Source organism: Lipomyces tetrasporus (genome assembly GCF_029532465.1).
Source record: "Lipomyces tetrasporus strain NRRL Y-64009 chromosome Unknown POJ06scaffold_16, whole genome shotgun sequence".
Lineage (NCBI taxonomy): Eukaryota > Fungi > Ascomycota > Lipomycetes > Lipomycetales > Lipomycetaceae > Lipomyces > Lipomyces tetrasporus.
Genome location: NW_026611611.1, coordinates 32564 through 58326, shown reverse-complemented (window position 1 = coordinate 58326; position 25763 = coordinate 32564). Strand labels below are relative to the sequence as shown.

Genomic DNA, 25763 nt, shown 5'->3' with positions numbered 1-25763 from the left:
GCTGCAGCCAGACTAGTCACCCTTGTCTCCGATATTGACATGTAGTATTTTGATAGTCCGGTGGTCAGTGTTAATGACACAAAAGATCCAAACTGGCTTTGTAATTGGTGGCGTACTCATCTTGATGAGTACCCGCAGATGGCTGCGGCGGCTAGGGATTACTTAGAATGCAATCAATACTCTATCCATTGAGATTAATATAGTACAATTCTAACGTCCAACCAGCAAAATGTTAACTCCATACGCGTAACCACGTAAACAGGGTACTTCAATCGAACCTGCCTCACAATCCTGCAAACCAGCTAAATTCCTTACCCTACCGAGAACTATTAGTAACCCTAAGCTTTCCAAAACGTAGGTGAACTTACAAAATGAACACCATCCAATATAATGCTGGCACAGATTCTCAACCGACGTCGCCTGCTGGATGAGCTTATCGACCTGATGGGGCACATCAAGTTCTTTTGGTTGCTTAAAATCGTTTCCTGTAAGCTTATCCGATATTCGCTTTAGTACAACCGTTGCACGGGCATTACGCGAGTCCAACTGGTTTTGAAGTTCCACTACAGTTATCAATTAGCGTGTATGCTAGACATAAGTTCATAAATTGGTCGCTTACAACTCACGACCTGCTCTTCATCAATTTTGGGCCGTCTTCTATCCAATCCGGAGGGCGACACACCGATAATGCTTCCCTTGCGCTCTCTATTTGACATCGAACCCGAAACGTTCCCAGCGATATTCATGGTGCTATTTCTACTAGCGCCATCGGTTGGATACGGTCCTCCAAGAGCTTGAGATGGACGGTCTGGCTGTGGTAGATTGAAACCCCAGTTAATCAGAGGATCGTGCGCGAAAGCTTCCAAAATGGCCATTAATGATTCTTTGTTATCACGAAGGACACGCATGACGTTTTCGCAGGTAATGCGGAAGCTGCCCTCAATGCCCGAAACCTCCATGGCATACGTAAGCATTCGCGTAAGTCGAAACGGAACTTTCTCCGGATACTTCTCCCGAAGGATCGCAGCTTCAAAGCAGTCCCCAAAGTCGACGTGAATGACTTTACCAGTGTGTTGATCAAGCATAAGATTCAAAGGATGGCGATCACCAAGTCCAAGAATGTATCCAACCATAGACATGACTGCTAGTGAGCGTGTATATGTAGTACGGCGATCAAGCCACGCTTCGGAAGATCTACTCTTTAACCACAGAACACGGTAAAGGTCCTGACCAGTTGTGTTATCAAGAGCATACATGAACACCTCTACCTTCTGGATGAGAGTGAGATGATCGTAATCTGGCGCCATCTGCAACATTATGCGATGCTCGATATTGAGCAGAATTTTGCGACTGTCGCGGTATTCCCTGATGAGCACATGGAATGTATCGGTATCCTTGACCCACCCAATCAAGCCTGACTTCGGGGAAAGCGGAATAGCTGAATATTGCTGGATATTCAAGTGACGCTTAAAACACTCCGAATTAGCCGAAAGCAATGTGTTAACCAAGCCAAATAACTGCATGACCAAACTATCCTGACGAATGTCCTCATGACCCTTAAGTAAATACTGATAATCCTGGCCATCGCTGCCCTTAATCGTGAGTCGTCGGGGTCGCTGTTTCGAGGAGATAACCGTGAATGTTGGTGAGAAACTGACGATCCGAATAATCGGTTTACCACTGGCGTACGTTCCCGGGATGGCCAACTCAAGATCATGACATTCCAGTAGGTTAGGCGATACGTACTGCAGGTCCAGAGTCTGAAGTTGAGGTAGCTGACGAGTGATTCTCCGGAAAACATTGTAATAGACATCCCAAGCCTGATTCAGATGTGTCATATCATTAGTGCGCTTAAAACTTGATACCCATTCATTGGCTTCTCGAAGATCACGACCGAATGCCTGATGGAATGAAATCTCGCGTAGGGTTTGAGGACCCTTGAAAACAGTTAGCAAGAATCACAGCCAATGAAGATCACATCGTTTTACCATCTCAAGCATCTTATGCAAAGGCTCTAATGTGGCAAACATCTTCTCGATGTTATGATCGCCAAAAAATAACCTGGAAGCATCCTCTAGGCCTTCGTGCCACTGTTCATGCCATAGTACGGTAACGCGGATAAGTTCCTGAATGACAATTTCTGCCTGTTTCACGAGCGTCGCACTATGAGAACGCATTTTGTCCATAATAGCAGCAGCCGCCATTTGACGAGTATGACTGTCAGATTTGATTGCCACCGTCAACGGGTACACGAGAGCCTGCGGATGTGCCCGACCAAGATCGGACAATAATGTGTGAAGCGATTTGCGAACAATTGGATTAGGCTGATGAATCCTTGCGATTAACTGTGGAATGACTTCTAGCCATGTATCGATACTAACAGTTGTGAAGCCCTCGTTCATTGCTGTGGCTGGTTCTAGCAAACCACCGTAACGGAACCAAAGTGTGAGCAGTCGTAAAATGTCCTGCAGGGAATTGCCGCTAGATAAGTAGATAGACTTAAAGAAGCCCTGAATAGCTGGCAATACATATTTGTCGACAAGCTCATTCGACATTGCATCGCTTCTGTCCTTACTATCAGCTTTGTCGGTCGAAGTGACAACTTCAAAATTGGCAATAGCCCAGTTATGCCACGCCTTGTACCATCCTTTGTCGAAGTAGGTGGCCAATAAATACGATCTCAAGATAGAGTTGGAATCTTCGCTGCGCCAAGAGTCGTGAAGTGCGATTTGCCATTCACCCTGTTTCAAGAAGCATCGAGCCAGCAATTTTGTGTACTCTTGATTCCGAGTCCGGGTGGCCGCGGACGCGGTAGCCGCACTTACATTTCCATTGCCGTTGACGAGCGCACTAGATCCGTTCACACTACCGCTGCCATTGACCATGGGAATATTTGTAAGCGAGGTGGATACGACGAGCTCCGAAGGTAGGGGCTCGGTCATTAGGTCATTAGTGTTCAGTCCGAGATCTTGCGACATCTTCGATGTGAAATCGCACAAGTGATTCAAGGCTTCTTTCTGGTTTCCTGTTGCCCACATGTACTTCAATTGAGCGTACACTACCTGCGGGGGTGCGCGACCAGCATATGATGTTGGTGAGGAATTGGCCAGGTCGCTTGGATCAGGATCATCCACAAGTGAGTTGAGAGACTTCTCTGCCAATCCCATTCGACCGGACTTTCGACAGAGGTTTGCAAACTTGATCCACATTTCCATATCTTGACGAGGCTTGACGACCAGAGCGCGAACCTTAAGCATGCGCTGCCAGATATCCACGTTCCTCTGGCAACCTTTCAGTCGCTTTGTCCACGTTTTGCGCATAACTCGCTGCTGCTCAGGATCATCGGCCGCCATTTTGTAGGTAATGATCTCTTCCAACTCGGACAGCATTTGAACACGGACCACAACACCATATGCTCGGTTATAACTCTCGCCAACCAGCGCAGCCAACTCCGTGATAAGCAAATCTCGTGCCTTCACGATATGCGTAGCAGCGTCTTCAAAATGATTCCGATGTAATAACAGAATGGCGTGGAAGAACGATCTGTCTGGCGACTCTACCTTCATGACGTTGATGTACTGCGCCATTCGATCCCACTGGGCCAGACCCCAAGCTGCAGCGGCAGCCAATGGAGCGATTGACCTCCGGATCTCATTATTGGAATTGATCCACTTTTCATGCGCTAATCGAGACAGCAAATCCCACTCGCCCAATGCATGCAGACATCGCATCTTACCCATCGTGATATCCAGGCTGTTCGGCTCATCCTTTTCCCTCCGATTATACGCTTCTAACGCATCTTCCCATCTCTGCAACTTTTCGTACCACGTCTCCTTCAGCTGCAAATCATGATGCTGCTGAGCGTGCTTCAAGATTCCGACAGCGGCATCATTTTGTTGCAGTTGATTGTTAATGCTGATTAAGGACTCAATGGTCGGCGTAGTAGGCTCCTGAATAAATTCTAGTTCTTTGTAATGCAATGCCTTTGCGTAAGCATGACATCTGGTTGCGTACTGTCCCAAAGTGCGAATATCCATTGGTAAAGCCTTATCATCGTGTTCCATAAACTCGGCAAGATTCAGCAAGGTCTGCAGGATCTCAGGCGGAATCTTTGGTGACATCAACGCGGTTTCAATCGCACGAACCAACTCATCCTGATATTGATCATACAGCTCCGTCCAACACGACACAAAGCTGACGTTGAATAAATCCTTCGCGAGAGGGTAGTATACACCAGCCAACGATGCGCAAGCTCTTAGTGCGTGTGAAGGTGACTCTTTCAGTAGCTCAACACTTAGGCGCCTGATCCATTCTTGCCAGTCATCTCTAGTCGACTTCTGGGATGCCTCCCATGCTGCTTTGAGATGCTGCTGGTTAACCGGCAATTTCTTAACCGGCGCCTTGGCTTCGGAAACTTCATCAATACCGCTGACGGCGTACTTCCTGTCGGACTCGGTATCTAGTCTCTGCGGGAATGGCTCCTTCTTAACCATCTTCGACACCAACAGTTCATACTGCGAATGATATATCTTATTCGACACGACAACTTTATTGATCACTGGTATAAACACCGCGATGTCGTCCCGGAGATAGTATATCATCGACGTGACCAATTCCATAGCAGACTTGCGCACATCGTCATTGGTAGTCGATGCAAGTACACGGAGCGTCGGGTGCATAATTCTAGAGACCATATCTTCCAGATTAACGTTCTTGCACATTTGGCCGACAGTCTCCATTGCCGCGATTTCCAACACTGGAGGCGAATTTTCAAACATGCGGACGACCGATGGGAGCACAAGATGGATATATTCCTCCACATTTGACCCGAAAACAACAAAAGCATGAAGAACTTTCTGAGTAGGCGTTCGGAGGGCGGACTTGTCTTGATCAAAGATTTGGAGCATTAATGGGAGTAACTGCTGTAGGTACATCTTGAAATCGCCTTCTAGAGCCCGTGAGACGGATTCGACAAGCGTGAGAATTGTAACCTGCAGACTAGACAATTGTCTGAAAAAATCCCTAACGAGAACGAAGATGTCAGGCAGGAAATTCCGAATATGTTGTTTGACAATGGTAACCAGGATGCCAAGTTGTTGGAAGTAGAAATCTAGGATACTGTGCGAGCAGTTGCGCATGACGGCCAAAAAGCTTGGGATGATCTGATTCAGGAACGGTACGCACTTCAATCCCAGTGTCTTGAAGATATACATGATGGCCTGAATGACCGCAGTGTGATGAGAGCCGAGTGATGGATCTCTCAGAATGTTTAAAAGAATATTAATCACAACGGTCGCATAGTAATCGTCCGACAATGATGGATTAATACCAGCCATTAATAGCGAGACATCAGTAGCCGTCGCACTGTGCTCACGTGACTTGTCACCGGTGCCGCGTTCCACAATTTGATGCTTGTATGGATCCAATGCACCAAGAATACCAATGAGTTTGACTGTTTCTCGTTGAATAGGTAATGACTGCTCTGATTTTAAGATAGACACCAGCACTGCGAGAAGCTGCGGATAATCAATTAGAGGGTCAATGACGTATCCTGAGCTGTTGGCAAGCTGGCCCAGCGTTCGAAGCGCCGCATCTCTTTTCAACGGTGAACTCTGGTCCTGCAAGACATCTAGAATCAAGGGCATCAAATCTTTGATATAAGGAATAAGTTCTTCTCCACCGACGCGGGATAATTCACCCAACGCAGAAATAACACTAGCTGCCGTCGCGGTACTGTTGTCACGCGCCTTCGGTAATAGAACTTTTATCATTGGATTGACGTAAGGCTTTATCAATCCTTTCGTCGAACGAACCAGAATCGACAGCAACTTTGCGCTTTCTTCTTTAGATCTGCTACTGGTCGAATACTCGAGTTCGGTGAGCAGTTGAATCAACGTCTTTCGCAGAGGAGGCATCACATAGGCTGGATTAATATTCGTCAAGCGACCAATGATTCTGATGGACACCTGACGCACGGCGAACACTTCGTCGTTCAGCGCTGTAAACAAAAGCCGCACGTTGTCGGCTTGTGAGAGATGCGAGTCAAATCGAGCGTCGAATGATTTGAGAACTTCAAGTCTGATTTCGGTAACTACTTCTGTTAGATTACCCCTTTCACATGTTCAATAAACTATAACTTACCGGGATCGGCAATTGCAACGGCCAGCAGCTTCTCTAGCACATCGCCAACAACCCGAATTGCGTGCGCACTAGTCTGGAAACAAATCGGATCCTTCAAAAACAACGAACACGATGCCAGCGCAGTCGCTTTTCTGACCTCTGGATTCTCGTCATCCAGATACGTGATCACGCAGTTTCGCACAAATTCGTTGAACGTATATCCTGTAAAATCAAAGGTTCCCAAAATCCGCATTGTAAGCGCAATGAGGTCGGTATCTTTCATATCGCTGTTTCCAGCCGGTCCATCTTTAGAGAGTATTGCTTCTCGATATTCACGCGCGGTCTCGGGGAGCATAGGTAGCGTTGACTCTGGCGAGCCCGGCACCCGGAACTCTCTCCCACTGAGGGAATATGCAATGATGGTAATGAGACGCTCTTGTATTGTTGGAAGCAAAGGTCGAATATATGTTGCGAGATCAACCAACGTAGTCCTCAAATGTTCGCTAAGGCCACATGCAAACATTAAATCCAAAATGTCGAGGTTGAGATTCTTCGTCAATGCTTGGCCGACTGCAGCTGCCAACATACTGATACATTCGAAAATCGCCTTTTCTTGCTCCTTTCTTGCTCGTCCTTTTTGGCTCAGTCCCTCCTTAATGTTCGTCAGGATTGCGTCCAGGTATGGACCCATGTTACTCCTCACAGCGCCAGCAATTTTACCGATCGATTGGAACACTTGATTACGCTCACGGTCCTTTTTCAACTGCCCCAGTAAATGAAGCATGCATTTGTGCATGTATTTGCTAGCGAAATCGTTCGGGTTGTAGCTCGCGAGATTGGGCATCATAACGAGAACAGTCCTCCTGACCAGGCTGTCTCTGTGGTCTTTGTACTTGAGGATCGTCTCGCAAACATCGTCGTAGTACTTTTGCATGAACATTCCCGCTTGCTCAAAAAACTCGCGATACACTAGCAAACTTCCATGAATCGCGTCCGCAGAGCCAATGCGGAACCCCTTTTGGGCCTCCTCGTAAATTTTCGAGTACCACTGCTGCCTCAGCTGATTGTCCCTCTGATAGATAATCTTCAGACAGGCACGCAACGCATCTGCAGCATCGTTCCGAACCGTAACTTTCGGATCTCGCAATGCCACCCAGATAAGGTCGAGGATCTGCGGGACATAGGCGTACAAAATTGTCGGACTATTCTGGGCGAGCTCGGAAATGATCAGCATGGCGGCCTGTCGTCTGGTCTCCTGACGATCCGATTGTAACCATTCCAAAGCGCGCTTCACTTCAAACTCGACGAAGTCGACGGTGAGCGTGCCGCCAGGGATAGCGAGACGGCCCAGGGCTTTGGCAGCAATCCGCATAGCATCGACGTCGTTTGACGGGATTACTATGCGGAGGTAATTCGCGAACCGGGTGATCTTTGTCGCATTTTCCTCTGTGCCATCAAAATCTATTAACTTGTCGATTGCAGTGATGCCGCCAAGCTTGTCGTACGTGTCAGTGGAGTGTATCAGTTCGAAAATTCGCCGATTCACATCGTTATTATATCGCGTAAATTGATCTATCGGAAGCTCGCGCACGACGGCCAAAAGATGGTCTCGAAGTTCTTCCGCAGAACGATTACGGACATCAGGAGATCTATATCGGGATTAGCCATTAGCCTGTCCGCATTTAAAGGTAGACGTGCCCGAAAGAGGGAACTCACTTTGACCGGAGGTCACTGAAGATATGATTCAGGACAGAATTGTCCATTGCGACGTCTCAATTGGCCAAGGCCAATGTCGCTCGTTCCTCCTTGCGTTATAAAGAGCCTGTGTATGCAACGCGACTTAAGTACACTATTTCCTGATGCAGCCGAATAATGTCGAGCAAAGCTGTCTGTCTGTCTGTGCCAGCCTTGATGGTCACTTGATGGTCAGGGGGGGCACAGCCTAACGAAAGCCCCAATTCTTGATTATTTCTCCCCAAATGTCCCGACTTTTTCCCTAACCCTAGAAGCGATTTTGCGCACGAGTACTCCAACAAAGTACCTTCACAAAAACTTTAAACTGCAGCAGAACTATTCCTTTTGTATACAAGCGCTAGCAACGTATCTGTAACCCTTGCCCTTTGGAATGTTTACTATCAAGAATTTGGACGCGTTTGTTTTGTTTACTACTCCTCTCGCAGCAGTCTCCCGTGTTTCCCCCTTCAATTACGCTCTCTAATTATAGTAGCCTTACCCTTACGTTTTAACTCAACAATATTTATTGCATTATGGACCAAGTTGAAGTAACCGTTACGGACTCGCAATACTGCCGCAAGTGCCCATCCTGCCGTCGCCAGATTCGTTGCGACACTCTTAAGGAGCTCGCAGAGATGTTTACGGCGCCGGACGGTCAAGCTTTCAAGAGTTGCCAGAAGTGTCGTGACAAGGTGAGCCTTCAATAACTTCGAAATTCCGAGATGAGAACATGTTCATAATCATCATTGCAGCGGGGAAGGAAAAATCGAACTAGCGCACCCATGCAGCCAGGTTTTGATCTTGACGAATGCTACGAGACACACGAGGAATTTGTTGAGGCCGTCTCTTCATTCTTGAAGCACCACGATAACCATGATTACGATGCTTCTCTTCCACCTCTAAGAATAAGGGCTAGCCTTTCCGCGACTTTTTGTATCGGCAATGATGTCTCGATAGAGGCATGTGCTCAAACTACGGACCGCGATTTGCATAAGAGAGCGGTAATGCTACTTCGGAGCGATATCTTCGATTGTTCAGGATACTACTTTCATTTGCGACATGCACATGAAAGGCATGATGGGACGAAGTACAGTTTTGGTTGTCCTGCTTCTGTCGAACATAGACCCGCAGTGCGCGATCCCTCGACCGTACAGCGGTACACAGGTACGCCGTGTTAATTATCTCTCCCCGAAATTTGGACGTAATAATAGATATCTAACGTGTTTTAGTGCAAAAGGAGTACTTCGAGTGCCACGGCACACTTCAGATCAGCTTTTCACAGGCCAATGCGTCCGCAACAGTAATCTATGAACATATCGGTCATACGGAATCGAGGAAGTTTCATATGACAGACGAGGTTCGAGAGTACATCACGTCACATAAGTACCTTCCACCTCGCCAAATTTATCAAAATCTGATGCAAATGACCAGTATTTCGGAATTCGAGAAGATAGAAGCGCATATACTCACGAAACAGCAGGTCTACAACTTCTGGATCTCGCTGACACGAGGCGAATGGCAGAGAGACGCCGCAGATGATTTTAAATCCGCTCAGCTCCTAGTGTCCGAACTGGACGGTTACGAGTTAGTTGAAGATCTTCAAGAACCTGGGATTTCTTTGGCTTTTGTTACCCCTTGTTTCACGGATCATCGGAAGTTCAACCGTACCAAGATGACGGAAATCTTCATAGACTCCACATTTGGCACTAACAAGCATGGCTTTGAGCTCTACTGCGTTCTTGCGGAATACGATCTGGTGTCATTACCTCTGTCGTACCTTCTGCTGGACACGCGTGGTCTCCAAGAAGATGGGAAGAGGGGATCACGGTTGACACAGTGGTTCATGGCATTGCGAAATGCAGGGCTGAAACCGAACTTTGTCCATACCGACAAGGACTTCGCAGGTATGAATCTTATAGTTTACACTAACGTACTTTAGATTCCTAATCGATTTTCGGTAATAGAGGTCACAGCAGCAAGTCTTGCCTTTGGCAGAAACAACAGTACTTACAATCACCATCTTTGTCTATGGCATAGCTTGCGTGCGATCAGTCAACATATCAGCCTTAAGCCAGGAGGTAGAGGTGGTGACTCAGTTGATACTGTTCGGACATCCATGCGCAAGGCAGCTCTTCCTCCGTATCTAACCTTTTTATGTGACGAGACGGAGTGGATACTTTCAAGAGGCCTCAAAAGACCATGTACCGCAGATCAGGCCAATGTTCTTCGTACGATGATTAAGCGGCATCTCTTCAGACACCCCATTTTGCCCAAAGTTGTCGTCGACAAAGATGGCGCTCCGGAGAGTCTGTTGAAAAAGCAACTATAACTTCAGAATAAGCTAAGTAAAATGTGTAAGCTATAAAGTTCATGCTAAGGTATATGGAGTAATACTAAAAGGAGGAGGACACGTCATGAGAGTTGATAGTAAGAGTGCGAAGTGCGGAAGTGGTCTTATGAGCTCAGCCACCAAAGCTAAATATTGCTTATGCACACGTCACTCAGGTACGATCAAAGGTATTATCGTTACTAAGGATAATAGCCCGTACCCAACGAGAAACTTGACGTTATAGTCCTGCTCGCGTTACTTCATCAAGGGTTGTCGTATGACACATGAGCAATTTTCTTATGAGATTGTCTCACAATTACGTATGACATATGAGCTGATCCTCCTAAAAGAAGAATAGTCTGAGGGATTTTACCTAAGTTGAGTAGACTATCTTCACATGAGAAATTTAGAGTAACCTCATGTGAAGAATCACTTCTTGTTGAGGATTAGACACAAATCATACGTTTACACAGTATATATATAGATCATAATTACCTTGGATACGATAGTTAGTTGATCAAGCAATCATAACTACGGATATCCAACAACCCCTTTCAAATAAGTTCTAGTCGAACTTACCTTTCACTGTGCCTTACACTATCGCGCTATCAATTTTTTTCAAGAGTCTTCAGTACCAAACCTACGAAGAGATTCATGCGTCGTCCATTAAAGAGATGCTTGAATACTGTAAGAAAATTGATCAGCCGAAGCTCTTTCGATATTTCTGGTGCAATTGGTATCGTCCCAGCATGGGCAATGTAGGGTCTCGATGGGAGATCGCCTCTTTGTGCGGCAGGCCGGGGTCGAGCACAATACCAATTTCGCGCACCACAATGCGCCTGGAAAGTCACTGGAGGATTTTGAAGAAGGACTATACATCCCATTTAGTGAGGCCAAGGCTTGATTCACTTTGCTACATCCTTTGTACGGGTGTAGTTAAGTCAAGGCTCCATCTGTACTTCCAGGTTGATGGCGGACGCAAAAAGCCTAGCCTGTACGAGGATTTCGTCCATTTATGGCGAAAATGTGCTGATCTCATTGATGATAGCGTGATAAGCCAGCGCGATCTTGTCTATCACGCGGATAAAGTTCTGGGGGTATGTAGTTGTCCTTCATTTATTTTCAACTCACGGTACATGTGCAAGCATCTGCTATCGTTTTACTCGTCCCCGCACCCTGATCGCAATGGTAAGTATATTGTGCGGCCACCACCAGCATTCGGTCGGGAACTATTTCAGGAGCGTCTGCCGCTCATCCTCTTCAGTGGATCTGACACCGGTATGACGAGCAGTAGTGGCAAGGGAAGTGTCCACTCAAGTCCAGAATTGATTAATTCTGTTGTGGATGGCCCGGGAGTGACTTCGTCAAGCTACGTAGAGGAATTGGCCTCTTTCGAGCTTATGGCATCGGAAAACCTGAGATCACTGAAAGCGATGACGCATCATCGAGGGAGCTGCCTGAGATTATAAACTGGGCAACTGGCGATGCGTCTAGATCAAATCCACGAATGCAGCGTGACGTTTGCAGCTTTGTTAGGAATCAAGAGGGCTTCATTGCCAGATATAAGAGACCATATGAAGAAGCAATGGGCAGGACGCGTTCAGCAGACGGCCAAACAATGAGAGAGGCTGCGAGGTCGTATTATTTTATGCGACCACGAAACCAATCCCAGCGGTCTATTTAGTTCGTGTGTCGCCCGATAAGCGGCTCGGCGTCGGGATATCGGGAATATATCGGGACTATATCTTGCGACCCATGATCGTTTCCTTTTTGCTTTTCTTCTTTTCTTCTTTCGTTAATGCGTCCTTTTTGTACGTTCTACTTGTAGATAATAAACCTTCGCCCCTTTACATCGTGAACCCCCAATTGGATTGCCTATCTGTGTGTTGAATTGTGAGCTGCGTTGCCACTGTAGAACGGATCGTCACTCAGAGGTTTGAGTTTTCTCCCTTTCCGTTCCTTTTGATGTGTTGGTGTCATTAGGTTATATCGGTTCTAGCTTTTTTGTGTGCGTCGACTCTTGTGTTATAGGTTTATATTGTTTTAGTCACAGCGAGTGACCTAGTTTTGGTTAGAATTTCCCATCAATCAAGTTAAATCCGAAAAATTACCATTTGGTTTGGTAGAGTTCGCCAGAAGTTGCACACTGAAACATCGTCGCAATTGACCAGCAGTTAAACTTGGAGAACTGACACAAGGTTGGTGGGAGTAACAAAGTTTCTCACCAGTCTGTTTTTGGTAAGGCCAAAATGACAATACCAGCAGGTACGACGAGGTACCGAAAATTGTATACAACAGGGTTTTGTGTCATATGGGTTAGGGAAAAAGTCGGGACATTTGGGAACAAATAGTTGGACGTTTGCCTAAAAGGAAGGGGGTGTAGCTTTAGTAACCCAAGGGGGTGTAGCTTTATCTTGGGCCCGTGTCGTCTCTTGTGGCATGCCAGGGTATTAGGGCTGCGGCGCTCCACACCGCAAGAGGCGGGAGTATGCATATGAAAAGTGGACAGCAGTGAGGGTTGCTACGATATTTTCTGTCCACCAAATATTTATTGAAGCCTGCTTCCCCAACTCCTAGTTCCGACGTGGTCTATTATTTATACATCTTAATAGCATATGTGTAATTCCGGAGCCGTGGGTCGCGCTCCCACCGATCGACCTGCAAGGTTACGTACTTCCGCGCCTGCGCGGTTGTGCTTCGATTATCAGGGTAACGAGGCGTCACACGGACCAAAGCGCTCCTTGGAACACGTCCGTCGCCTGCTTTAGGTCGGTGTCGGCTTCAGCCGTGCCGGACTGCTCCTGTCAGGGTATGGGGCGCTCCTCTTCGGTGATGGGGTAAAATCCTCCGTCCCGCCGAGACCACACGGGGCCTCGTCCCGGTCCCCAGCTTATACCCTTGGGTACCGATTGCAGAGGTACCCGTCCCACTCACGCGCTCGTTTATGCAAGCCGTTCGCTTTTTTATACGTGTATACAGTCTTTCGTTCATATACAAAGTGTCCGGAGGAGCAACCCAAGCAACATAAAGGTAACGTCTCCGCATCCTCCGGTCGTCGGATAATATAATATAATTCTAAAACACTTGATCCTTGCTACCGCAGTCTGGGCTAGAGTGACCAGTTCACCGGTCCTGACATATTATTATCTTATCCCTGTGGCCACCCGCGTGTGGATTCACATAAGAGAACACCCATATAACGTACCGTCTTGCCAAAGGAATAACAGGACACGAGCGAAAGCTCTGAATGATTGCGAATTTCCCGTCAAGGCTCATGGCTTTAACTTCTAACAAGATAGAATTTATTACAAAAGGATTCGTTAAAGAAAGGAAAAGAAGGAAAAGAAAAAACTGACCCTACCCCTAACCTTAATAGTTAGGGCAAAAGTCGAAAATACCACTGCTTTTCAAAAGGACAAAATCACCTCACTATTCCTCCAAAGGCTCTCTACATGTCGAAGCATTATGCCCAAGTTGCTTGTGGCATCGACTGCATGTCACCCTTTTTCTCGCGATCCCGATGTCTTGGTTCTGACACTCTTCTTGTGAGGGCGTCCAGGTGGACGACGTGTGTTGGGTGGTCCAACGTCTGGTAAATCGTCATCCTCAGTTACTATCACTGTGGACATGGCGCGAATTCCTCGCGCATATGGCCTTTCGAAAGCATCGACCGTGAAATAATCGTCGACAAAGTCCACATAATCTCTGCCCGCGAAGCTAATCGCCGCAACAGCATGTGAGCATGGCACTCCCGAGTAAGTCCACCGTCTACAAGGACAAGTCTTCGAATCTAAGTATACCGGAAAGCTTTCTCCTCCTTGCGTTCTGACTTCGTATTCGTGTGCATAGACTGGAACCACGATACGATATACTCCCGTGCTAGTGAGATGGATTTCTGGAGTTTTGCTGCGGCTTCTGTAATGCGTTTGCCGTGACGACGCAGTTTGTATATGTCTTTTAAACGCTCGGCTCGCGACAGCATTATCTGAACGCCAATGCGTTCCATCATGGCATGGACTAGCAAAGAGCGCGCCTCCAAGATCCAGCCATTAAAACTCTCCGCCACATTTGACGTCCTATGGCCAAGACGATTTCCACGAACCGCCAAATGCTCTGGCCCATTGGTCATCAGCCATCGGGATGCTTCCGGTGGCATTGCGTCGAGTGCTTTGGAAATCTCCTCTTTGGTAGGTCTAGATGCTGCTTTCAATAGGAGCCGTGCAATTTCAATGTTCTTGACGACAAACACGGATGGATTTTCACTCTGTACGTGGGCGGAATGACCATCGTGTCGGACCCCGTGATAGGGATGAAGTAAGTGTGGACGCAAGGTCGGATTTTCAACGCGCAGAGCTTCTTTACTTTTTTGAATAAGCAATTGTTTGGGTATTCTGATGCCATCAACTGCGACGAACAATTCCAGGATGCATTGCGGACGGCGGCCATGCAGATGTTATCCAACAAGCTCAATATGGGTGTCCGTCGTGGAGAAGCTCATAGAGACATATAAGGGGTTAGTTGACGAGAAATCAGGATTCTGCGAGACGGAGGAGGTAATTGATCTGTATACCTTCGCGAGATACAAAATGTACTCTTTTTTTTTTTTCCTTATTATCTAAACAATTTTAAAAGTTCGGACTAAGACTTATATAGGCCGGTCTGGAGCCGTCTGGTCCTTGATTTTTGCGGTCATTTCCTAGGCCTAATTCTACCTGGGCCTCCCCAAACTCCGGGCCAGAATTCCCAACTGCCATGGTGAACAACCTACCAAGGTACTCCAATTTTGGAAGCGAGTTAAGCCGAAGGTTGTGAGGGTCATCAAATTGGCAGTTACTCTTCTCATCGTACAGCACAGTATCAATCCCTGCCGCTTGTGCCGGAACAATATCACGCTGTTCATTGTCGCCCACGTAGACCAGACCTCCTGGAGCAATGTTGTGCTTTGCTAATACGGCAGAAAACAGGCCATCCACCTTGGACTTTCCGACCTCATTTGTGGTGACGAGAATGTCGATGAACGGCTTTAATCCAAGCTCTGCGACCGTCCATTCCTGTGCATCTTGGGGACCCTCGGTTACTATGATAACCCCTTTCCCGCGAGCCTTCATTTTCTCCAGGAGATGAAGCGCGCCAGCTTTCAGTGTCAAAGCTGCGCGAAGACTGGTTCGGTACACCACCAGTAGATGTTCGAGTGTCTCTGAGGCAGGCTCATGTCCATGGACCGCGAGAAGATGAGAGAACCGCTCCCTGCGATAGTCCTCTGATGTCTTCCCATCGGTAAAAGCATTTGCGGTCTTGGAGCGGAGTATCTCACGATACGTTGCTTCAAGATCGTCTATCGTCTCATTGGTATCGGGGTGCGTGGCTTGAATTGCCTCGAATACGGATCGAGACGCATTGGCGGATGCTTTGCGAAACTCATGGAGAGTGTCGTCCAAGTCGAAGCCAAACCAAGGCTTCGCGGCGAGCAGCGCCAGAACAGGATCCAACCTTGGGCCACAGGCTTCCAGGTACAGACTGCCCACTTCGGCTTCGATATGTTCGATCTCTAGGGCCGAGAGTAGTCCATGACCGCTGAAATATTCTACGTGCGTGTGGGACTTGACGCGGTCGAATAGACCATCGGGGACGGCGCCTTGATAGATAGACTGCTCCCGTTCATCCTTGAAGATGTAATCTCCAAAGGGTCGCTTGAATTTCAGGCAGCGGTCGTCGAATGGGATGTGCCAGTACTCGGCCAGTGCGGCGACGGTGCCCCTGGCGTCAGCTACTAGTTGCTCATAGATAATCACATGGGGTACCGGGCTGGCCTTCAGCATCTTGAAGAGGGATCGATAGCAGATGAAGAAGCTGTACAGATCACCCCAGCCCATCTTTTTCCAGCTATCAAAAACCCGGACCGGGTCTCGAACCAGAAACGCAGGCCGTGTCATCTCGTAGGCGGCTTTGTCGGGAAGGATCTCAACATCACATTCGCCCTTGACGAATTCATGGCCCAATTCCTCTTTGGCGACCAAGGTGGCATACCCTTCGGTCACCGCCTGCTGATAGGCAGGGTGGGATTCAGGGTGAGAATAGATGGTATAGTCCGGCTTGACGCGAGACAGACTCTTGTCGCCGAACTTGTGATAGTTGCCTTGTAGAATGAGCCGGCTCGTGACTGCACAGCGAGGCAGTTCGCGAAAGATGCGCATGAAAAGCGTGGAACCAGACCGAGGGCAGGCGACGAGAACCCGAATCTGTGTTTGCTGCTAGATCAGGTTGTTAGCAAGTTCTGCTTGGTCTGAAATAGCGTTCAGTATACCGTTTGATTGCCACCAGCCATTTTGGTGTTGGCATCCATTTGCTCCAGAGGAGATTCTGAATGAGGCATCTTGTCTTGTCGCTTGGTACTCAACGTCAATGCTCGCCGGCTGCGTTTCTGCCAAACAAGACGCAGATTGGGGTGGCACTTGTGGCCCGTATATAGATCAAGGGGTTGCGATTCGCGTTTGGATGCGGCGACGTGCCGGTCGGAGAAAACAGGAGTGAGCTGGTAGACTCGACTGCGCTTAGCAGGGATCATGAGGAGCTCCGATGGCGTTACTCCCCCTGCATACTAGTCAGGCATTGTCCGCATGTAGATCAAAGGTAAACACCGCGGGCGTAATGCTTACTCTGTAACATTTCATCTGGCCCTGCAGTAAGACTGGACACGATATCGCCTACACGGCGAGGGTCACCATATCGTATCCCCGGCGATACGATATCGCCAGAGTAAAATTCCTGGCGATAATTTAGCTATAATATCGCCTAAATTTCAAATTAGGCGATACGATATGCGATATTGAAGTTGAATATCGTATCGTATCGCCGAGATTCCGCTTGATTCTCATCACGGTAAATAAAGGGCGTTGAGATGGAAAGACTAAGTAATTACTCAATTAAGTGCACGCCAAAAGTCCCCAGCAAAGATAAATAAATTCTGCTGAACCGTCCTTGCCAATTCCTAACCCTAATTTTAATGGTGTTAAACTAGTCTCGGTACTTATTCCTGCGTATTATCGCCCAGTTAGCGATATCGTATCGCCCATATCGCATAAAATACGATACGATATCGCCAGACTTTTCTGGCCGGCGATACGATATGCGATATGGGCAAAACCCGGCGATATCGTATCGTGCCCAGCCCTACCTCCAGTGGTCCCCCACATTCTGGCCCCCATCTGACCAGTTCAGTAGATACAGTCGTGCCTTCGGTCTCTTGGGGCACGATAGGGCATGGGCGGCTTGCGCCGCTCCGCCCGCGGGATTAGGCTCCGGTGGAGACTAGTCGCATTGGTGCCAATTTTTAGGGCGGATGGCGCAATGCAGAGACCACAGATTCTTCGAATTGAGCAGTTGAGCACACGAGCAGTTCCCTTTCCTGATGTGGACGATTGGCATGTTGGAAAGGAGTCTGCGACCAATCAAACCGGCCAAGCCTGAAGCAGAAACTGCATGTTCGTTGCCGAAGTAGGAACATGCGCTCAGACCGGATGACCGACTATTTACTACGACCTCAGCCCCAGGGCTGCAGAGATACCGAATTCTTCAAGGACAGTGGACAATGAGTGTGACACATTGTTCCAGCAGTAATGATCGAGCCTTTGGTCCTGTGGTTGACAGCCAATGTCGGGCATTTGATTTCACTCTGTTCTTTGAAGACGTGTTTCTTGCCTGTATTACCTCCTCCATTCTCCTAACACTGGGTCTCATCCGTGTCTCGCAATTAATCAGAAAGCGGGTTACGACTGTGAAGCCATCTCTAGTGGTCTACACTTCGGTCAGTTGCGAACCCAGCCCCAGTTGTGTATCTTGCTAAGAGAAATAGGCGTTGTATGGTCTTCTTCTAGGAAGTGAGCTGGCCCTCTAAAGTATCGCACCCCTTCAGACGCAAACCGGTGTTGCTGCCCAAGTATTGCAAGCGGCCGACGCCTGTTTGGCGTTTGGTTTATCGTACCTCGAGTTTTCCCGCTCTGTGCGACCGCCCATTATCATCAGTCTATACTTGTTCCTGGCGGTCCTGTTCGATGCTGTACGCGTCCGGTCGTTGTGGTTGGCCTCGCACTCGCCGACTGTGGCAGCTCTGAGTAGCCTTGTGCTCGGCACTCATGCTGTTCTTCTTCTCTCAGAGTCTCAAGGAAAAGACAAGTATCATTCTCCCGAGATACGACCCGCGAGGAGAGAAGTGGTCTCTGGGGTCTCTGTCTGCTCACATGGGTTCTTCCGGTGCTGCAGCGAGGCCTGCTCTATCCGTTAGGCCTGGAGTATATCCCGCCTGTGGACCAGAAGCTGACAGCTGAGCGGCTGATAAGGCGATTGCTGAGCTCTTGGAAGCAGGGTATGAATCTAGGGAATTTCTTTAGTTCGCCCCCATAATTCTATCGGACATAGCTAACTGCCATTCTTTGTCAGTGAATCAATCAAAGAAAAATCAGCTTCTTATGACGTTATTCCGGACATACAGTACAGAGTTCTTCAGTGCAGCGATTCCTCGATTATGCTTTTCAGGTTTCACCATCATGTAGCCCCTGTTGGTCAGTACGATTGTCAGATTTGTAGCCTTACCGGACAGCTCAGAGACAAGGGATATTAAGGGCTATGGCCTGATAGCAGCATCTGCGATTGTATATGTCGGCCTTGCTGTGAGTGGATCTCCCCCTATCCTGTATTATTCCACGTATACCAGAACGTCAATTTAGATACAACGAAAACATTCTAATCTCCTAAAGATCTCCGCGGTGCCTTACAGTCGGCAGACATATCGATTTATCATTGGTACCCGCGGAGGACTTATTGCAGCAATATATAGACAAACTCTTAAACTCCGAACCGAGGATTTAGGAACTGCCTCAGCAATCACACTGATGGGAACTGATGTGGAGCGGAGTGCAACTGGATTGCGTGATATACACGAGATATGGGCATCGCCGATTGATATCGGGCTGGCTGTGTGGCTGTTGGAAAGGCAGCTTGCAGTATCTTGTATTATGCCTGTTATCCTCTCCCTCGGTAAGTGGGTAATCTGTTCTTGATTTGAGCTTCAACTTGAGGATTTTCGTTTAGTATGTATATGTATTATTACCCAGGTTTCCAAGTGCAAGAACAGGGCACAGCGGGCGTGGATTGAGAAAGTCGAACTTCGGAATTCATGCCACCCGGCATGTCTTGAATAACATCAAATCTTTTAAGATACTCGGTCTTGAAGACCGACTGAAAGTGATCATATCTGGGTTCCGTTCGATTGAGATCATAACTTCACGGCAGTTCCGTTCCTTGATATATTGGGAAGTTCTCATCTGTAACATTGTCTTTATCCATCTCTTCTTACCTACTATCTTTTCGAGTTTTCATTATCTTGTCACAATACCTTCCTGATAACATCTCTGTAGCCAGTTTCCCGTGGCTTGTCGCTCCGGCAGCCTCATTTACTTTGTTTACAATCATTTCCACGGTGAGCAAAGAGGGCGCTATTTTGTCAATCACGGCGCTCTCTCTGATGAATGCCCGTTTGGACCTTCATCTAGACTTTACCAGCAACAGTTCAATGTCTGGGCTCGTTCAGCCGAATACAGGATTATACCCCCTTATACCAGTATCTTTCTGAAACTCTGAGCGGAGTGTCTACTATCCGTGCGTTTCGATGGCAACAATGGTTTGACAAGAATAATCTTTCCCTTGTGGACGACTCTCAGAAATGCGCGTATACACCATATATGATCCAGCAGTGGCTGACCCTCACTATGAACATGCTCGCCAGTGGACTGGTGGTTCTTTTGATGATTGTGGTTCTTTGGATGATTTTAATAGTCTTCAGGAAGAAATCCTTTGACCCGGGATCATCCGGAACAGCCGTTGTGACCCTGATGAGCTTTACTCTGCCATTGGCCCCTTTGCTCAAGTTCTGGTCCCTGACCGAATCGTGTCTCGGGGCTGTCTCCCGAATTAAAACATTCACAGAGACTGTGCCCTCTGAAGCGAGCAATAAAATGGCGGCCGCTGCTCTTCCATCATCACTCGATAACGATGCTGCGTGGCCTAGTCCGGGGGAGATCGAATTCGACAAGTTAATCGCTACATACAGGTATGTAGACCGCTACTGCCCGATCTCCGCTTGTGATTGAGACGCGTCTCGCATGTGGGGTGGGGTCCAGTCTTCCAAGTATCGATCTCTGACTGAAAGAAATGAAGGTCCGAACCCGTCCTCAAATCGGTCTCCATGTGCATTGAGCCGGAACATAAAATCGCCATTTACGGACGCTCGGGGAGCGGAAAGTCTTCTCTTTTGCTATGTCTCGGAGAGCTACTTCCAGCGCAATGCGGTGCAGTCTATATTGATGGGGTTGATATTACTAGCTTAACTCCTCAGGACATTCTTCGGCATTTAAGTATTGTACCTCAAGACCCGTGCTTCCTGCCTAACACAACCCGGTTGAATATCGATCCTGATGTGACGCTGTCCCAGAGCACCTTGGAACGCCTGTTGCAAGTGACCCACTTATCAGGAATTGTTCAGAAGATGGGTGGCCTAGACGCCGAGCTTGAGCCGAGCTTGTGGTCCGCCCGCCAGGGGCAGTTGCTCGCACTCGCACGCGCGATGGCGCGGAAGAGCAGGATTCCCATTCTGGATGAGGCGATGAGTCGGTATGCTTGCATTCTTCCCTCCACTTTTGCATCTGCCGGGCTTGATGGAGAGACACTGATCCGAATACAACTAACTGCCTGGTGTAGAGTCGATGAAGCTACCCAGTTGATTATGGAAGACATCATCTAGAGCATCACAGGACACAACAGCGAAAAGTTCCTCTAGAACCAAAAGGGTTTTACAATTGTCGATCACAGCTCTGACACCATTCTCGAAGGTCTTCTCGCGGCTGCTGCAACGCTATCGCGATAGCAGAAGGAATTAACTATTTTAACCTAATTTTTAATAATGATAAGTTACTCCAATTAAAAATACAGCAGTGTAAACTTGAATGGGTCTCTCAACCCCTATTCTGTCGCCTGGACAACTCCCAATTCTCCACTGAGTCGATCCTTTATTTCGGCGACTGTGGCCCCAAAGCCCTGACCACGCACATATTGATTGCTGTTGAGCGCTTGAATGTCCTGATAATAGCGTAGCGGCGCCAGACCCTAGAGAGTTATAACTTCACCATTGTTGGGCTTACATGTGACGATGGCGGCGATCCATCCAAAAATACAACTTCCGTAGCTGGCTGCCCGCTTTCTGTCAGCTCACGATTACGTGCCTGAGAAGCGGTGATACCACTTCAGAACGCACACCGAACATACTTTGTACCAATCGATTTCTAATTGCATAATAGACTGATGCTTCAGTTCGCTAACTTGGCCACCGAGATCGCGAAATTGTCGATCAGATCCTTCTCGCATCGCTCGCATCTCGTTTCTGATGGCAACAAGTACGTCAGTGACAGTGTGACCTGCCAACCCTGAATAGTGGTTAAAAGACAGACGCAAGATATAATATTGGAAAACTAGACTCACCGGCGCTTTGCTCGTATTTCTCGCAAACCCGTAGATAGTAATTATGGATGTTGTCTAGGTCCTCTCGGCTTGCTTTTTAGCGTCATTGGAGCTAAAGAAAATCCACTCAGTGGCGACGTATCAACGCATTCGCACACAACGGTATGCTTACCGGACAGAGTTGCTTTCACCATATTCATTAAGTTCTCCGCTCTGTCCACGTCTTCCTTTGTTGGCGGGCGTAAGGGTAGCGGTATTGGAGGTAATGTAATGCTCAGCGATGGCGGGATTAGGTCCTCGTCGTCAGGGTCCATATCGATAATCTTTTCACACTGAACAAGTCCAGAAGAAGAGACTGAGATCGAATCGAACAAGACAGAGAATTCTGTGGACAGTTGAAGGCAGCTCGGCGATAAGATCGCAGCAATTTATTTTTAATTTGTTTACAATTCTGACGGGCTGAAGTTACGGTGGCGTTCTGCAGCTGGGAACGCAAGTTTACTGCATAGTGCAAACTTTAGGCAGACTCCCAGAGCCAGTGGTAAAGTTCCTGGAAGCTGCGCGATGCCTTCTTCGATGAGCATGGCAAACCTAGAAATTCTTGGCCGAATGATATTCCCATGGCTATAGAATATCCGCTAATATCAATATCACATATTAGGGACATAGGGTCAGAAGACAATGGGGTCATCGTAGATGAAGCTCCACTGGGCGATTAGAAAAGCATTGTTCGTTCTGAGCCTGAGGGGAAACCAATCTTCGAGCCCCTGGGAATGAGACCGACAGAGGCAGAGGTGGAAGCTTTCGATGACCTATTGCACAAGGTGCTAAGATACAGCCCAGAGCAATGTCTGCCAGTCGAAGAGATTCTAAAACATGCATGGTTTACCATATCTTCTGAAGATTCCTCGGCAGTCAATTGATAAAACAAGGGGATTGGGTGCATACCGCGGACAGTGCCTTGTCAGGCGCTGACACACAATTAACGTCCGGCAAACGAAGTAACTAAATCCTACACTCCTCTAATACCATCGTTGATTATTCCATGAAGCTGTCCTGGTGCCGCATTCCTGGTGCCGCATATATGCCTTAAACCTCCACATAGAGCCAAAGTCCTGGCCGTACCGCGTGCGGAGTGCGGTTTTCCACTCATCGCCTTCGCGAATTCGGATTAGCTTATACGCACCCCCTGAGGCCAAGGCGCATGAAGATACGAGCCGCATTCATGCGGTTCAAGGTTCCGAAATAAGCGCGAGCGCACAGTGGTTCTTGGCGGTAATGGCGTTAGGGCCACAGTAGTCCACACAGAGAGGTAGGGAGCCATCCTTCTTTTTGACAAAGAGGAGAGGAGCTCGAGCAGAAGAGGTCCACGGGCGAATGAAACCCTTCGCCAAGTTTTCGTCAAGGTTTTTCAAGGTCCATGGTGACTATAATTATATCCTTAACTACATCATATCATATCTCCTATCTTTGCAAACGCCCTATATGCAACAAAAATGTCGGTTGAAAATGCGATATATCGAAATGTAACGTACCTTACTGTTTCCGCGCATATTGCTCACCCATGCTAGAGTCAATAGTACGTGTTCTATATATAAAATGCTAAGCAATCCTATGTATTTGAATACCCAGTATTTATGAAACTATGATAACTTAGTCTCTCTTCTGCAGTTTCCGGTTTTCACCAACACCACAATGGATAAACTTGACCCGAATCACCATGACAATGACCGTCAAAAAATTGAAATATACAGGGCGATATCGTGTCCAGTCTTAATCTGAACTGCAAACGCAATGCATTGATATTCGCAAGTTGCTCAGTCCATTAAGTTGAGATATATAAGAAACAATGGCCATATTGAAGCCAGTGAATTTATCAGCCATATCTTCTATACAAATACCAATACTGTTATAAAATGCTTTTTAGTCTGTAATTAATTATAATTAAAATAGTTAACTTACAATAACTAAGTTAGTAGGGTACTGCATCATTGAAGATCTGATAGAGGCGCTCTACACAGTTTGTGTCATTAAGAACAGGGATATCATTGAGGAGAGATGTCACTTGATAGTGAGATGTATAGTGAAACACAAGGGGGTCATAATTTTCTGAAGCAGCCAATTTATAGCTAGCATGACTAGCAAACCCGGCGAAATCCCAACAATCGCCAAAACCTCGTCGCAATGTCTAAACCCCGGCTGTCAATACTCTCTTGTTGGATTGAATTATTTATTATTCTTAAAGATCTATACCTTATAAAATAGGGACATAAAATAACAAAAAAATTCTGACTTTTTCTGATATTTCTAGATCATTGTCAGATACTGTCTAGGCCATGCACGTGGGACAAGCATTCATGTCATCGTCAGTCAGTGTTAACGGATAGGCCACTCTGCTGAATTCGAAAATCTCAGCCCTGCTATGCTTGCTGGACCAGTGCTTGTTGAACTTGGCTTTGGTATCGAATAGTGCGTGGTTGCACTCGCGACATTGAAAAAACGCTGCTCTCGAAATACATATCGACTTATAGGTTCGGTATGGATAAAGTATAGACGGTATAGTTAACGGTTGTCTTTAAGTCGAGCCGCACGGTGCGTCTCATAATCCTACCTTCGTAGTGAGGAATACGCTTACTATACGATTTATAGTACACTATACGATCACTTTACGATTAGAGCTTCATTTTTGCTATTAACATTACGATAATCTCAAAACTTGACAGTACCGTAATCGTATCCACCTCTACCCATTACTATTTTAGCTTTAGAGGATCTCATTACTTCAAATTACTTACAAATATCAAGCATAGAGACATATGGGGGCTGGAATATCGAAATTGACACCCCATAAAAGGACATCATCTCTTTCACGCGTCATTTAGATGTATGCAGGATTAGCACGGCTGTTGCATGTGAACGGCTCGTCTATCCAGTAGGTGTCGTGCTGCTCGTCGTAGATGATCGGGTAGTTGGTGGTCGGATCGCAGAGCGTGTCGATCTGGGCTTGGTCTGCAGAGCTGATGGTGAACCAGTACATGTTAGTGTCTGGGAGGACCCTCTGGCACTTGTAGAAGAACCCCTTCACACCAGTGCCAAACACATCACTCCGGAAATCGGCGGCCAGCTTCCTGTTGAGGTTGATATTGTCGCAGTCAGCCTTCATACCCTCGATGCTGGTGTTCTCAGCCGCCACTGTCATATATCCCCTGGCTGTGTGGGTACCAAACGCCGTCCAAGTCCACGCCGGCAGGGCGATCTGCTCAGCAACCTCAGTAAGCAACGGGTTGGTGGGTGCGGCTGCCGCGGTCTGTGTCGTAGTGCTGGCATCCGCAGAGCATCCGGCGATGGCGACACTGATACCCAATGTCGCCAGCAGAAGGGGCGTGATTCGGACTCCGTCTGGGGCAAAGGACGAGGATGTTACGCTGTGCTTCATTCCGGGCAGGCCCAGGGCCGACTGCCAGGTTGCAAGGAAATGCTCAATAATACTTGATGACTACGACCACGTTAGCCCGCTCACCAGCACGCAATGGGCTACCAGGACTGATTAAGGACGCCTCCGGTCTGATCGGCAAGCTCCGAGAGCTTGGAAGAATTAGGATAAAGGTGAAAATACAAAGAGTTAGTCTTGGCAGCTTTAAGTACTGAGAGCTGGTGGTGATATATATAAAAACCCCAGGGCTCGCTGGCGGCTTTATGAGCTCAAAACATCACAAGGTGTTGGAGTATATGATCATCCTTCACTTCCATATGACGTCGGAGTATATGATTCATCCTTCACTTCCATATCACATAGCTACGTCATAATGCCGATCTATGAATGTCATGACTCCTCTGTAGGTAATGACATCGTCACTAGACAAACACCCTAACCCTGATAAGAGTGCGGGGAGTGCGGGGAGTGTGACGGATTTACAACCCTGAAACCCTTCTCATTCTGAGATGCGTTTTCAAGTATCGATAAACTGAAATGTCCTCGAGACTCGTTATTCACATTCAACCAGATGTCCATTTCATTCTACTCATTGTTTTCTCATTCTTCCATGTCAGTTGACTGCTGTTACATTTTCCA

General features: G+C 47.5%; 11 protein-coding genes across 11 annotated transcripts; 6 read left to right on the top strand and 5 right to left on the bottom strand.

Moving 5' to 3' along the window:
* Positions 1-158: 158 nt before the first annotated feature.
* Positions 159-8031, bottom strand: POJ06DRAFT_264121 (armadillo-type protein). Its single transcript, XM_056188977.1, has 6 exons — positions 7837-8031; positions 6142-7769; positions 1989-6091; positions 620-1937; positions 369-563; positions 159-316 (listed from the first exon to the last, which is right to left on the bottom strand). Exons 1-6 carry the CDS (start codon positions 7881-7883, stop codon positions 312-314), a joined length of 7296 nt encoding a protein of 2431 aa, XP_056039920.1. The 5' UTR covers positions 7884-8031; the 3' UTR covers positions 159-311.
* A 356-nt stretch (positions 8032-8387) lies between these two features.
* POJ06DRAFT_203943 (uncharacterized protein) lies at positions 8388-9793 on the top strand (the record flags this gene model as incomplete). Its single annotated transcript, XM_056185329.1, has 3 exons — positions 8388-8546; positions 8607-9018; positions 9084-9793. The coding sequence occupies 3 exons, from the start codon at positions 8388-8390 to the stop codon at positions 9791-9793; spliced, it is 1281 nt and encodes a 426-aa protein (XP_056039919.1).
* A 24-nt stretch (positions 9794-9817) lies between these two features.
* On the top strand, positions 9818-10045 carry POJ06DRAFT_180883 (uncharacterized protein; the record flags this gene model as incomplete). Its single annotated transcript, XM_056184745.1, has 1 exon — positions 9818-10045. A coding segment is annotated over one exon (228 nt), but the record flags the coding sequence as incomplete, so codon positions are not given.
* A 646-nt stretch (positions 10046-10691) lies between these two features.
* Positions 10692-12263, top strand: POJ06DRAFT_264110 (uncharacterized protein). Its single transcript, XM_056188976.1, has 4 exons — positions 10692-11556; positions 11604-11869; positions 12120-12205; positions 12246-12263. The coding sequence occupies exons 1-2, from the start codon at positions 10858-10860 to the stop codon at positions 11865-11867; spliced, it is 963 nt and encodes a 320-aa protein (XP_056039917.1). The 5' UTR covers positions 10692-10857; the 3' UTR covers positions 11868-11869; positions 12120-12205; positions 12246-12263.
* Positions 12264-13624: 1361 nt separating this feature from the next.
* Positions 13625-14426, bottom strand: POJ06DRAFT_264107 (uncharacterized protein; the record flags this gene model as incomplete). Its single annotated transcript, XM_056188975.1, has 1 exon — positions 13625-14426. A coding segment is annotated over one exon (387 nt), but the record flags the coding sequence as incomplete, so codon positions are not given.
* Positions 14427-14808: 382 nt separating this feature from the next.
* POJ06DRAFT_203889 (HAD-like domain-containing protein) lies at positions 14809-16556 on the bottom strand (the record flags this gene model as incomplete). Its single annotated transcript, XM_056185325.1, has 2 exons — positions 14809-16434; positions 16488-16556. The coding sequence occupies 2 exons, from the start codon at positions 16554-16556 to the stop codon at positions 14809-14811; spliced, it is 1695 nt and encodes a 564-aa protein (XP_056039915.1).
* A 1018-nt stretch (positions 16557-17574) lies between these two features.
* POJ06DRAFT_264105 (uncharacterized protein) lies at positions 17575-18170 on the top strand. The gene is made up of 2 exons (XM_056188974.1): positions 17575-17987; positions 18036-18170. Exons 1-2 carry the CDS (start codon positions 17772-17774, stop codon positions 18075-18077), a joined length of 258 nt encoding a protein of 85 aa, XP_056039914.1. The 5' UTR covers positions 17575-17771; the 3' UTR covers positions 18078-18170.
* A 702-nt stretch (positions 18171-18872) lies between these two features.
* POJ06DRAFT_264102 (uncharacterized protein) lies at positions 18873-19548 on the top strand. Its single transcript, XM_056188973.1, has one exon. The coding sequence runs from the start codon at positions 19072-19074 to the stop codon at positions 19237-19239; it is 168 nt and encodes a 55-aa protein (XP_056039913.1). The 5' UTR covers positions 18873-19071; the 3' UTR covers positions 19240-19548.
* Positions 19549-19947: 399 nt separating this feature from the next.
* Positions 19948-20978, top strand: POJ06DRAFT_272072 (P-loop containing nucleoside triphosphate hydrolase protein; the record flags this gene model as incomplete). The annotated part of the gene is made up of 2 exons (XM_056189545.1): positions 19948-20288; positions 20396-20978. The coding sequence occupies 2 exons, from the start codon at positions 19948-19950 to the stop codon at positions 20976-20978; spliced, it is 924 nt and encodes a 307-aa protein (XP_056039912.1).
* A 218-nt stretch (positions 20979-21196) lies between these two features.
* On the bottom strand, positions 21197-22005 carry POJ06DRAFT_304504 (uncharacterized protein; the record flags this gene model as incomplete). Its single annotated transcript, XM_056190840.1, has 5 exons — positions 21197-21313; positions 21376-21456; positions 21500-21657; positions 21713-21784; positions 21864-22005. 5 exons carry the CDS (start codon positions 22003-22005, stop codon positions 21197-21199), a joined length of 570 nt encoding a protein of 189 aa, XP_056039911.1.
* A 2479-nt stretch (positions 22006-24484) lies between these two features.
* On the bottom strand, positions 24485-25127 carry POJ06DRAFT_297882 (uncharacterized protein; the record flags this gene model as incomplete). The annotated part of the gene is made up of 1 exon (XM_056190632.1): positions 24485-25127. The coding sequence occupies one exon, from the start codon at positions 25125-25127 to the stop codon at positions 24570-24572; it is 558 nt and encodes a 185-aa protein (XP_056039910.1). The 3' UTR covers positions 24485-24569.
* Positions 25128-25763: the final 636 nt, after the last annotated feature.